Source organism: Rhinoderma darwinii, chromosome 3, assembly GCF_050947455.1.
Source record: "Rhinoderma darwinii isolate aRhiDar2 chromosome 3, aRhiDar2.hap1, whole genome shotgun sequence".
NCBI classification, from domain to species: domain Eukaryota; kingdom Metazoa; phylum Chordata; class Amphibia; order Anura; family Rhinodermatidae; genus Rhinoderma; species Rhinoderma darwinii.
In genome coordinates, this window is record NC_134689.1 from 222,217,189 (window position 1) to 222,231,635 (window position 14,447).

Here is a 14,447-nt window from a genome sequence, read left to right on the forward strand (position 1 = left end):
CTGATATTTTGCCTGACAACACAAAATCTCTAGTGTGTCCCTAGCAACAAGACTGTCAAATATGACTCGGTTAACCAGCTCAAAGTTGTATTGGCAGTATAGTTAAAACTTTTATACCCCGCTTAAACCCGTTTACTTAAATATCAGCTGTAAACACTAACATTTTATTATTTCCATTTCAGCCATGATGTCTTTTAAAAAAACCTGATAATTCGGAATAATCCAACATTATATATCTTTATGACTACATACCGAAGCACTTGCTTAGATTGGTCTGTTTGTCGATGAAGACTTTAGCAGAGATTACATTTCCAAAAGGCATAAACATCTGCAAGATGTCCTGGTCACCAAATTCTTGGGGTAGATGATAAATGAAGAGATTTGCTCCTTCAGGACCTTGAGAGGAAGAAAAAAGGAGGCCTGACTTCACTATAGTTAGAAATTCTTTCCAGACATGCTTTAAAATGATTATATGTAAAATAATATTTAGCCATATATATTTCTAAAATACATAGAAAATCATTGAAATTATGTTTTATGTATGCCATGTATGGTTAACATAGCAAATATTATTCTCTATATGATTCCACTATATTGTATTAGACACTAGCAATAGGGAAAGAATAGATATGATCTTTATAGAAAAAGAATCTTAGAGTTATCACCAACAATTTTGAGAAGTAATCTCCGCTTTTTATATATAGATATTAATCTGCATGTATTGTACACCACATATCCAATAGGACAACTGTTCTTATTGACTGAATCAAGTACAATATTCAAGGGGAATTGTTGGTGGTTGCACTTGCATTTGCCCTTGTTCAAATATATAGGTAGATAACTGTTGTTTCCATAAAGAAGTTTGTATGAATTACACAGTTAAATAGGATCTGTCACCTCTCCTCTTTTAGTAAATACTTGTATTCATGAAATAGCAAATCTGAAGTATCTTTCATAGAACTCTGTATTGTGCTGCTCCTCTGTTATTACTCCTAGAAATGTATAAATAGATTGGCAACTGGATGTTACCATTCCCCTTGCCAAAGGGTCAAAGGGGTGTGTCCCTATTAATTCTGTCAGGACAATGTCAGAATGTATAGGTACATAACCCTAACCTGTAACACCCAGTTGTCAATTTATTCATACATGTCTAGGAGGAATAACAGAGGAGCAGCACGATGCAGAGGTCTTAGAAAATATGTTCCAGAATTTGTATGTCATGGGGAATATAACTATTCACTAAAACAGACAGGACATGTCAGAAGAGGTGACAGGTCCTCTTTAACCAAACAATACAGTGGTATACTCCATAAATGTACACATGACTAAGGGGAAGGAAATCAATTTTCAAATAACTTATTAGGTAATTCTGATTTAATGGAGGGGACACACTTGATGCTTGATCCCCCTCCCATAGATTACAGCTGATCGCCTGGGGTCCCAGTAGCGGGACAACTTGGGATCGTCTTATTGTTGGGGTTAATTTTAAGAAAAAAGGATTATACAAAGCAGACAACTCTTTTGAAATGTCACTGTAACATTCAACAACAACCTGCAATGGACTCATTTAGCAGTTCCCACTAGGATAGACTGATCGGAATGGGTAGAGTAGTGTATAAATACAGTATAGGAATAGGAAATGCTAATGACATCACACACAATAGTAACTAATGCAAAGTTAAGCGTTTAAAGGGGTTTTCCAGCTAATAAAAATTGATGGCCTATCCTCAGGATAGGCCATCAATAGCTGATAGATCGGGGTCCGAGTCCTGGGACCCTACTGATCAGCTGTTTTGAAGGGGCCGCAGTGCTTGTACGATTGCTGCTTCCCCTTCATTTCTTTTGTTCACTTTCATTCGTCGACACGCATTTAGCGGCGATTCACAGGTATTGCAGCCTTTTCACCCATTCACATAAATGTGAGACAAGAATGCAATATCTGTGAATCGCTGCCATATGCGTGTCAATGATTCACAGTGAGCAAGAAGAAATGAAGGGGAAGCAGCACTTGTACGAGCACTGCGACCCCTTCAAAACAGCAGATTGGCAGGGGAACCTGAAACTCATACTCCGACCCATTAGCTATTGATGGCCTATCCTGAGGATAGGCCATCAATTTTGATTGGCTGGAAAACCCCTTTAAAGCTATGTTACACAGGTTTTTCAATTGCTCTGTATATTGTGCAGAGACTTGGTCGAAACAACGGCACATTGTAAGTGTTAAAGAGAACCTTTCACCTCCCCATACATGTGCAGCTGAGTGCAGCATGCAATAGGCAGGACTGCACAAACCCTGGGGCACTTTAAAGTTTTTTCCTACCCTCCTCCGTTATTCAGATATCGGTGCCGTAATATTTGGCGCCCGATATTTAAATAACCCCCTGTCAATGGGGCGTGTAATGGCAAGGGGGCATGTAACATCGATGTGACACTGTCCAATCAGCTATGGACAGTGCCACAGCAAGAGCTGGAGAGAGTGTGCGCATGCACGTGCAGCTCGGAGCTGTGCGCGCGCACACTCTCACTCACTCTTACTCAAACAAGTACAAGACTGTGGGATCTCTTGCATCGCACAGTCTTGTCGTTCTTGTCTGCCGAGAGCTGAAGAGTGAGTGAGAGCGTGTGCGCACACACGCTCTCCTCTCTCCAGCTCTTGCTGTGGCACTGCCCGTAGCTGATTGGACAGTGTCACAGCCATGTTACACGCCCCCTTGCTATTACACGCCCCACTGAATGTTCAGGGGGATATTTAAATATCAGGCGCCAAATATAATGGCACCGATATCTAAATAAAGGAGGAGGGTAGGGAAAAAATGTAAAGTGCCCCCTTGTTTTTGCAGCCCTGCCTATTGCATGCTGCACTTAGCTGTACATGTATGGGGAGGTGAAAGGTTCTCTTTAACACTTACAATGTGTCGTTGTTTCGACCAAGTCTCTGCACAATATACAAAGCAACTAAAAAAACATGTGTAACATAGCTTTAAAGGGGTTTTCTAGCCAATAAAAACGTATGGCCTATCCTCAAGATAGGCCTTCAATAACTGACGGGTCAGGGTCCGAGTCCTGGGACCCCCCACACTGCCTATACATGCTGCACTCAGCTGCACATGTATGGGCAGGTGAACGGTTCTCTTTAAAAAAGCTGAGTTGCTGTCACATCAGACCAGAGCACTCTGTGATCATTGTATTCAGCTTTTCCATAACATATCTAGTCAATAACTTGCTTCCTGTGACGTGTCCGCTTCCCACTATGCAAATATCTGGCCCTGTACGATGTTTATGAATGACAAACCATGTGTACTGTATAATGAGGCATTTACACACAGCAATTATGCTAGGGTCTGAAGAATATTGTTGGGTGGCCACTGGGTGATGCAAGATTGTATTGAATTGTATAACCTAATGCAATTCAAGAAAAGTTAAGTGGAATATATTTAACTAAGGGGGAATATATGAAAAACTTTACGCCAGTTTTGTGCTAAAATTTGTGTCTTTTTACTTCTATTATCACTTTCCATAGGTGATAATAATAGGGGAGGGGTTTAGTGGGATGTGGAGGGGCCTTCCATGGACCGACAAATTTCCCATAATTTATGCCAGTAACTGACATAAATTGTGCTGTACATTTCTGTAGCATGGACAGCCAAATTGAATTATGAGTTTTATCTCTTAATAAATTTGGCGCATATCCCACCTACGTAGATTACTTTAAGACTTCCATTTGAAACGCCAGTCCTAACATATTTTACCCCACTATATTCTGAGATTTGTTGACTGCTTTCACTGTTCCCATTCTGGTATCTCGGATCTAATCCCGCCTTGTTTGCATTGAATCACCCTGCTCAAGGCAAACGGTGGGATTACAGGACACTACATACTATCTCACCGGCACCTATATCACAGTTGTAGCAGGCATAGGAGGCATAAAATGCATGACAGTTTCCCTTTTAAGCTAAAGAGTTTTAGTTTTTTTTCTTATAAGGATGACATGTAAAGACTAAAATTTATCTTTATTAATCCAAATCAATAGGCATGACTGTCTTATCATCACAGATTTTTCATCCGCATTTTCTGACAAGCATCATTATCTGAACACATATATGTCTTGATAATAAGTCCAATGTACTGATGGACATTTGCAATTTACAAGGTTCCCCATGATGGATAAATATTTCTTATTTGATTCTACACTAAAAGTGCTTAAAAGGTAAAGTTTACACAGATGTGTTTCGATCCAAAGCTAAGATATATCTGGGACCATGGATGTATGGACCTGTGTGTTTGTTTATACAAGTAGTAGTATATGTGGTGCCTACATAGACTTTAATGTAAAGGGTAACTAAACTTCTAAAATGTCATAGTGACATGTAAGAAGTTTTGATCAGTGGGGGTCTGAGCACTGAGACCCCCACCGATCGCTAAAATGAAGGGACAGAAGCGCTTGGGTGAGGGCTGATCCGCTTCGTTTCTGATCGTCTTTTCTTGGAAAGCCAATGTAACTGGTAATGGACTCATAGACTTTCTATAGAGCCCGTGCACCAATTGCTCGGTTTTCCGAGAAAAGCCGATGAGAAACGAAGCGACTCAGCGCTCACCCAAGCGCTTCTGCTGCTTTGTTTTATCGATCGTGGGGGTCTCAGTGCTCAGACCCTCACTGGTCAAAATTTCGGACATGTTTACTTACTTATTAAGTAGCTCATCCAAAGACAATGCTGTATGGACATGTTTTGCAAACAAGCGCACAGGTCCATACATCCCCAAATATATTTCAGCTTCATTTTTAAAGGTGTAATTATTTCAATATTATTTCGAATTGCAGTGAAAATATGTTTAATGGGATTTACAAATCGCAAATTGTAACAATGTGACAATAAGGCCTTATTCACACGAACGTGTTATACGTCCGTGCTATGGGCGTGATTTTCACGCACGTCGCACGGACCTATGTTAATGAATGGGGCCGTTCAGACTGTCAGTGAATTTCACACAGCGTATGTGCGCTGCGTAAAACTCACGACATGTCCTATATTTGGCCGTGTTTCACGCAGCACGCACCCATTGAAGTCAATGGGTGCGTGCAAATCGCGCACGGCGCACGGCAGCACTTCCGGGTGCTGCGCGTGATGCGCGCTACAGTAGTCAAATAAATGAATGAAAACAGAAAAGCACCACGTGCTTGTCTGTTTGTAAACATCAAACCAGAGTGTCATAATGATGCCGGCTGCGTGAAAATCACGCAGCCACCCACCATATGCTGATGACACACGGACCTTTTGCGCACGCAAAACGCAGCGTTTCTTTGCGCGCGCAAAACGGACACGTCCGTGTGAATAAGGCCTTAACCAATAGGTTTAAAGGCAAAACAAGGGAATACATTTGAATCCGAAAGATAAGCTATCAGTTATTCACATCTTCTTAAATATCCATAAGTAAATTAATGTTTTACATTGTATAATAAGGAAAACCATGTAGTTTTGTTGCCAGTATAAATGTCAGTCCTGTAAAATGTGGATTTGGAAAAAGGAAGACGCAGGATTTTTTAAATCCTATAGATGCTAATGTGTTAATGGTTGTCATATCACTAATTTAAAAATGACAAGTATAGTGCAAACATCACAGGAAACTTTTATATCAAGTGACCTCACAAGGGATGACAGCACAAAATGAGCTCCCCAGTCCCACAATGTGATCTTGTTTAATGTGTTTAGTTTTCACACATTAGATTTTGAAAAATTGCAGTATTCAGGCCTAGACTAAAGCCTGGGAAAGCATATTGGGCATAGGTAATGTCATTTTCAAGTATCAACCATTACATAGAATGGACTGTGCTGTCTCCAAGTGCGCCATAACTTCTTATTACACAACATGGACTCATAAATATGACAGAGTCATTTTTCTCAGGAGGTGTGGATTGAAAATAAATTTTATGAAAATTCAGTAATCTTGGAAGCCATCAATCAAATATCTCCCTATGCAGCATCCTTTTAAGCAAAAGACTTTTGGTAAGATCCCTTGGAACGCTAAATTCAGTATACTCTTACCTTCTTTCTGACTGCCCGCAGCACTCTGCTGTTGTAGCAAACTCTGACTATAAAGTGTTGGCAGTGCCGCGGCGGCATACTGCTGAATTCCTGAGTAGGCCTGGGTTAGGGCATCCATTGTACCAGCTGTACCATTCGTCAAGCCTGTTGCGCCAAGTCCTCCATTCAGAGCAGCCATACCTGAGAGCATTTGAGCAACTTTACAAAAAACCCAACAATAGAGAAAAAAAATTGCACTTGTTCATTAGTGCTTTCTAAGAAATATTGACCATTTTACACCAAAAATGACAGTACTGCATGCAATAATATGAGCACAAGTAAGAACTAGAACAACACTGTAAAACAATGGTGAGTACTTTCTCAAGACATGCACATTTCTGAAATTAGGCAGTAACACTTTACTCCATTTTATGTTTATTTTTCTAGAACAAACGTCATGCATTAATTGAGGAGTTGAGTTATGACAAAGACTGATAAAAACAAAATGTACTAAATGTATTTAATTCTTTTATTTTTGGTAAACTCTTTTGTTACTTGGCTGTATAGTAATCCTCGGCTCTTAACTCACTAAGTATTATAATTATGCTTGACCGGAGCAGGTAAAAATGTTGGGTGAAATCCTCAACACGCCAAAATAAATGCAAACAAATGTATAGATTTTTACCACTCAGTCGGTCGTTAGGAAAGTAGTCCAACAGTCTAACGGTATTCTCGGACGGTACACTTTCCCCCAGTCTGTATTCAAAAATATAGTTCCAAGTCCTCCTTGTGTGCTCTCAGGTTTTAGTCACCTTGTAGTTCCAGTGAGGGATACAGAAGTCTCTCCATCCAGATTCTCCTAATCGGTCGCCAACCTATATCTTCAAATAGAGAACAAAGGAACAAATAGTGCAACCCCTTTTGGACCACTTCACTTCACGCTTTTTTTTCCATACTTACAGGATAAATGAACGCAAAAAAAACATATCACGATCAATATCATGCGGCACACCAAACCCTCTAGCCCAACCCTGGGTTTCGCCCTTCCGGCTTCCAGGGTTGGGCTAGAGGGTTTGGTGTGCCGCATGATATTAATCATGATATGTTTTTTTATCTTCATTTATCCTGTAAGTATCGAATAAAAAGCGTGAAGTGAAGTGGTCCAAAAGGTGTTGCCCTATTTGTTCCCTTGTTATCTAGTTGAAGATATAGGTTGGCGACCGATTAGGAGAATCTGGATGGAGAGACTTCTGTATCCCTCATTGGAACTACAAGGTGAATAACACCTGAGAGCACACAAGGAGGACTTGGAACTATCTTTTTGCATAGAGACTGGGGGAAAGTGTACCCTCCGAGAACACCGTTAGACTGTTGGACTACTTTCCTAACAACCATCTGAGTGGTAAAAATCTATACATTTGATTGTTACTTTGCTGCACAACTTTTACCAACATTGACATATACAGGGTGGGCCATTTATATGGATACACCTAAATAAAATGGGAATGGTTGATGATATTAACTTCCTGTTTGTGGCACATTAGTATATGGGAGGGGGGAAACTTTTCAAGCTGGGTGTTGACCATGGCGGCCATTTTTAAGTTGGCCATTTTGTATCCAACTTTAGTTTTTTCAATGAGAAGAGGGTTATGTGACACATCAAACTTATCGAGAATTTCACAAGAAAAACAATGGTGTGCTTGGTTTTAACGTTACTTTATTCTTTCATGAGTTATTTACAAGTTTCTGACCACTTAGAAAATGTGTTCAAAGTGCTGCCCATTGTGTTGGATTGTCAATGCAACCCTCTTCTCCCACTCTTCACACACTGATAGCAACACCACAGAAGAAATGCTAGCACAGGCTTCCAGTATCCGTAGTTTCAGTTTCTGCACAGCTCGTATCTTCACAGCATAGACAATTGCCTTCAGATGACCCCAAAGATAAAAGTCTAAGGGGGTCAGATCGGGAGGCATTTCTTCTGCGGTGTTGCTATCAGTGTGTGAAGAGTGGGAGAAGAGGGTTGCATTGACAATCCAACACAATGGGCAGCACTTTGAGCACATTTTATAAGTGGTCAGAAACTTGTAAATAACTCATGAAAGAATAAAGTAACGTTAAAACCAAGCACACCATTGTTTTTCTTGTGAAATTCTCGATAAGGTTGATGGGTCACATGACCCTCTTCCCATTGAAAAAACTAAAGTTGGATACAAAATGGCCGACTTCAAAATGGCCGCCATGGTCAACACCCAGCTTGAAAAGTTTCCCCCCTCCCATATACTAATGTGCCACAAACAGGAAGTTAATATCACCAACCATTCCCATTTTATTTAGGTGTATCCATATAAATGGCCCACCCTGTACAATAAAAATCCAATGCAGTTCAATTAATTTACTATAAAAGTCATAGAAAAAATAACCATTGATGCCCAGCAATTTGTATTAGTTATATTATTTATCTTTTTATAATTTTCTGTGTCATTTATTTTTACGGCTTTTTTGCATCATAAAAATTATTAAGTAGCTGAGCATTCAGCTGACAGCTATCTTTCCTTAACCCCTTTATAAAAATGCATGCTGCTCTCGACTGAACATGCATGTTTATTTTAATGGGCAGAAGGAGACATGCTACTGCTGCCAGACATCTCTAAGAGCAGATTATGTCCCCAAGGAACAAAGTATCAGGCATGTTGAAATCCAAAATGTTTGGCAGGTTTTGACAATAAATTTACTGTGTATAGCCAGTTTTAAAGTTTTCAATCCCAAAAAATGTATTGATTTCTACCGGCTTAAAAATGATTAATATACTTATGTCTCAAATTTGTCTATATTTCTGCGTCACAGGTGACTGTAGTCACCCACATGTTCCCTTTGTCCACGCAGAGTGATGAGGTGTCATGCTTACCCACAATTAATTGTTAATCACTACAATGATGTGCGGTCCTTACTGAACTGACTGCAGTAGCCAACTGGCTGCCACAGTCGCGTAAAAAAGGATGTCATAGATCTGTGATGAACACAAGAAGAGGCAGGGTTCCCTGAAGCGTAGGGATAATGCCAAATTTTAAAGGTAAGCATATTAGAATTGTATTTAAATATTTTTTGTCTTTAGAAATGTTTAGGGGTTGGAAATCCCCTTTAAATTAGACTTTTATGGTAAATTCATTGAGAATTGATTACGTTTTTGAAAGAATTTAGTAATTTTAAAGATAAAAAAAAACATTTTTTTTGTAAAGTTATGCCCTAAATAAATTGTTAATCAGTATCTACATTTCTCTATTAATTGTATGACCATTTGCATCTGTCTATCTATCTATCTATCTATCTATCTATCTATCTATCTATCTATCTATCTATCTATCTATCTATCTATCGATCATCTGCTTTTAGATAATCTCATCAATTGCTAATTATATAATTTTTTTATTTCTAAAAACTAACATTTGATAATTTATCTCTACAAAAAACTTTGCTTTCAAAAATAGTAATCAAGTATTAAACTGTCTAATAATACACAAATATTTTAGAAATCTTGAAATTCTACATGAGCATTCTTCTAGTTAAGACATACACACACCTATCCTTTTTTTTTCCAACTTTACAATCAGATTTGATGCAATCTTATGATTATCTTTATGTGAGTGGCATATAAAATATCTTATTCATATTTATATATTTTTTTCAAAAAGAGCTTCATTGTTAAATTGGTGGATAGATGGAACTATCGTAATCATGCAATCTCTTTTCATGGCAGACTCGCTGTATAAATACTTATCAGAATCAGTGTGTGTACAAATGATTTAATGAATATGTTGCTTTCAAAGTGATTGTTCAATTATGATTCGTAAATGTGTTACTTCTCGCAGATCCTTAAGCCATCATAACTTCTGTCTTTTTCCATTGTTCCGCATAAATGTTCTTTTAATGTATAAGATGCTCGCTGTCCAATTTGTATTATTTTTATAATACATGTAAATTATATATCATATGCATCTTTACTTGGACAAAATGATGCCATGATGCAAATGCTTTTCATGACACAATGAGACATCTCATCCAGTAGGATTCTGATATGTACACATAAATCTCTATGAAGTAAACATTAATTATCACCAGACAGAGCTCTTAAAGGGGTTTTCTGACTTGTTCAAAAAACTAGCCAAAGTAGGAAGGATGCTCAGGTCCACGGCGCCACTGTTTATTGACATGTCATGCTTGTATACACACATGGTCGCTGCAGGCAATCACTGGGTAGGTGGCACAGGATCGCTGAGACCAGTGATTAGATGCAGTGATCATGTGGGTATACTGGCACGTCATCACTGCAGCCATGTCAATAAACAGGTGCAGAGAGGATCGGAGTGGCGGCGCCGGAACGCCAGGGATCTTTTCAGGTGAGTAATACTTCTTTTTTTTTTTTTATGCATCCCTCTTACCTTGGCCACTTTATTGAAGTCGGGAAACCCCTTTAAGGCTGGTTTATAAGAACGGATTTCTGCCCATAATGAGCGCTGATCAATGATGTAACAAATCGATCAGTACTCGTTAACAGGTCCTTTTACACGGGCCGATGCTATACTGTATGGGGATGAATGATCGTTAGTACGATTGTTCGGTCCCCATTAGTTTGTATCAGTCAGCAGAACATCCCCTGTTTACATGGGGAGATGTGCTGCCAACAATGATTTTTTAGGCTGCATAAACTATGTGATCAGCCGACAAATAAACATTTATATGGGCCAATCATTGGGAACGAGCGCTTGTAAGAATGGTCATTCGGTTAAATGGCTGTCTGATCTATGGATTAGTGGCCAATAGACTACACAGCCTCTATGTAAATAAGGGCACCGGAAGCATGTAACCAGTGCTTAGTGAAGAGTGTGCTCACATACAGGGATATATAAACTCGTCAAAAGTTTACAAATATTGAATTACTTCTCTGTTTTCTTCTTTTTCACATAGAGAGTCACAAGTCTTATAGTAAATACTGATTTGATAGGCATAGGGGCAGATTTACTACTGTGTCTACGTCTAGAAATGGTTGAAAAATGCGCCAAATTTTGCCAAAATTTGAATTTTTACGCAATTTTGATGTTTACACCTCCCTAAATACTTTTTAAAGGGGTCCTGGCTTAGCTGAAAAGGAGTGTGACTTAAAATGCGCCAATGTGCGTCAAAAATGTGCAAAAAAAAAACAGGTCATGCAATATGCACCAAAATTATCTTGCAGCATGCACAACTATGATAAATTTGGTGCATTTTGTGCCTTTGTGGTCTAAGTTTATGCTGTCTTAGGGTATGTTCACACGCAGAGTCAAAAATGTCTCAAAATACGGAGCGGTTTTCAAGGGAAAACAGCTTCTGATTTTTGAGCAACACGCATATTTCGCGGCGTTTTCGCTGAGTTTTTTACGCCAGTTTTTGGAGCTGTTTTCAATAGAGTCTATTAGAAAACAGCTCCAAAAATGTCCCAAGAAGTGTCCTACACTTCTTTTGACGAGCCGTCATTTTACGCGCCGTATTTTGACAGCGATGTGGAAAATGACAGCTCGTCTGCACAGAACATCGTAAGACCCATTGCAAGCAATGAGAAGATGTTTGCCGACGTATTGGAGCCGTCTTTGCAGGCGTAATTCGAGGCGTAAAACGCCTCCATTACGTCTGAAAAGAGGTTGTGTGCACATACCCTTACTATTAGACAGAATTAGTAAATGTGGGCCATTGTGGCATATTTACTAAAACTGATGTACCATCAAATACTATGCTAGTATATATTCATAGGACTCATTCAGATGAGCGTATAAGTCGTCCGTGTGACGACCGTTAAAACAACAGACTTCACACGGACACATGTATTTCAATGGGGCCGTTCTCCCGACCGTTGTTTCAATAGGAACATGTCCTATTTTCTTGCGTTTCACGCATCTCTCCATAGGCTCTAGTCTATGGGGGATCCGTGATTACACATCCCGCACAGGTGCACCTCGGAGGTGAAAAACGTAAGCTTTTCACGTCCGAGGTTGCCCACGTTCGTGTGAATGTAGCCTTAGTGTTACATGCTATTGTACTACACCAGGCTGTGTTCACACTAAATCTGCTATCAAAAAGAAAAGTATCAAGGGAATGTCCTTAGCTTGCTTTACACCACTGGTCTCCAAACTGTGGTTTTCCAGCTGTTGTGGAACTACAACTCCCAGCACCCGCAGGCAGACATGCTGTGATTTGTAGTTTCACGAAACGGCTTAAGAGCAACATGTTGGGGACTACTCTTTTAGTAAATAATGAAATATTATTTCACAGGTGAATGTTAGAAACTTCAGCTCATAATGTAATACAGTTGTGCTGGCAGAATGTTCTGCTGGTGCACATTATAGTTGAAAAGCATGCAATGCCATTGCTTCTTAGGAGTCCAACTTTAAACTAGTCTTCTAGCTGAGCTATTGCTAAGACATTAAAGCAATAAAAATACATATCAATGGACCTTGTCCATTGATGTTTGTCTTTAATGAGAGTACACACATATACATTCTGATGAGTATTCCAGCAGGTCTCTGTGCATGTACATTATTGGCTCTTGTTTTTAATTAAAGAGATACGGTTACTGTGTCAGATCTCTGTATATTAGATCACCAGTGTGATGCCGTAAAAGAGTGATACTAGTGTGTGTAACTGCATACACTAAATAACCCCCAAGGTACCAAACAGGCGGACAGAAATAACTCTGTGGAGTCACATTGTGTACCACATGATCCCTCTCAGCCAGTTGGCAGCTCTGCATCGGATCATGTGATGTAGTCTGTGACTCGTGTTTCTGAGGAGTTGTAGATTGTGTCACATAATCCTTTTCAGAGATGCTAACTCCACAGAATTAGGAATTGTTTTTTTGTTTGTTTTTTTTAAGCCCCCCTTGTTTGGCACTCTGGGGGGCTGTTTAGTAGGTGTAATTGTACCCACTAGTATAACAATATAACAACATTATGGCATTATAATGATGTCCTTTAATAGGTCTATCATAATGACAGGCTCATTTCAAAGGGTAGAATGTCCTGTATATAACTGGCAATGGCAATTATAGTATAGAAGGCTATTCAATAAGCAGTATTAATTCAACGAATTCTGAACACATACTGATATTGTAATAGCATGACAAACTTTCAGGCCTGAGAAAGTATTACCTTACTCTTACTTTATATTGCTACCTACTGAATGTGAAGTGTAAGAAATAATTTTACGCATTATACACGTTCGTGTTAATAGTTCATAGAAATTTTAGACAATACAACATCAAGACCACATGAAATTCAATGTAAATGCCATCCACAACAGCACTAAATACTCACTGTTTACGGTACCTGCTAGTGCATTTATATTATTCAGTCCCACTGTGGCCCCAGCCAGTCCCTGTAGAGTGCCTAGAGAGGTTAGAGAATTCATGGCAGCTCCTGCAGAGGAGTTTGCAGCTGATCCAGCCACTAGAAAAGAAAGCATTTAAAGACATTAGGACCTGGAAAGTATCGGGTACATTTGCTTATTATATTTGTATTTGATTGTGTTCAGTCTTATTACTAGATTTTTGCTAAAAGACGATACTGTAAAAGACTTTTAAGGTATCATATAAGATATTCTAGAAGGGAATGTGTTAAACTGTGAACTGCCAGATTTATCTGTAATTCTGGCCAGAATTCATTGTACAAAACATATTGTACATGGAATCAAACCGCAAAACATTTGAACAAACCGAAATGAGAATCTGTGAAAGAGAAGTGCTTGCGCAGCAGAAAATGTAATATCATAATAAAGCAAGGCTCCCTTCTGACAACATGAAGCCAGAGGTAACGTTCACAGAGAATATGAAGCTAGAGCCAGGCACTTGTTTCATCTTCCAGTTCTTATCATTGTCTTGCCCTTCAAGCATCATAAAAGGAAGACATTATTAGATCTACCCCTATCTACTCTGGAAGTAGATTTTTCTATTTTTCTCCCTTGAAAAAGCTTTGTGAGTGAAACTTCGTTTTTAAATATTGTGAAATGTTAAATAAAATATGAAATATTATTTAAAACCTGCCTATTATTATAACTGTACATTTTAATTTACAAAGCTACAAGAGAATAGTGACATGAATGGTATAACTAACACTATGAACCAGAAAAGCACTACAAAATGTAGTACATAAAAAATGAAATTCATTTTCTTTACTATAAAACTGTCTTCAATTATTTCACTGCCAATCCCTTTTAGATATGGTGGTGGCAGCAGAAAATGCTGATATCTAAAGCTGGTTATATACATGAAATTTTAGTTCAAGTTGGAGTCTCACGGGGCAGTTAGACCCACATTATAGACGTAGAACAGTTGTCAAATCCCGTCTAAACTGTCAAAATCAGAGAAAAAGACGTTTCTATGGAGATAAACGGTGTCATGGT

At 38.9% G+C, this 14,447-nt stretch overlaps 1 protein-coding gene across 24 annotated transcripts in view; it reads right to left on the minus strand.

Annotated features, from left to right (window-relative positions):
* The window catches only part of CELF2 (CUGBP Elav-like family member 2), a 433,449-nt gene that overhangs the window by 7,828 nt on the left and 411,174 nt on the right, over positions 1 to 14,447 (minus strand). For 7 of the 24 annotated variants that reach the window (XM_075857438.1, XM_075857437.1, XM_075857439.1 and 4 more), the window contains 3 exons: positions 13,364 to 13,495; positions 6,042 to 6,239; positions 253 to 420 (listed from right to left, as the gene is read on the minus strand). In XM_075857438.1, coding sequence (XP_075713553.1) covers positions 253 to 420; positions 6,042 to 6,239; positions 13,364 to 13,495 — 498 coding nt within the window. The remainder of the gene's footprint in view (positions 1 to 252; positions 421 to 6,041; positions 6,240 to 13,363; positions 13,496 to 14,447) is intronic. The other 17 variants (XM_075857452.1, XM_075857453.1, XM_075857460.1 and 14 more) reach the window with 7 other exon arrangements.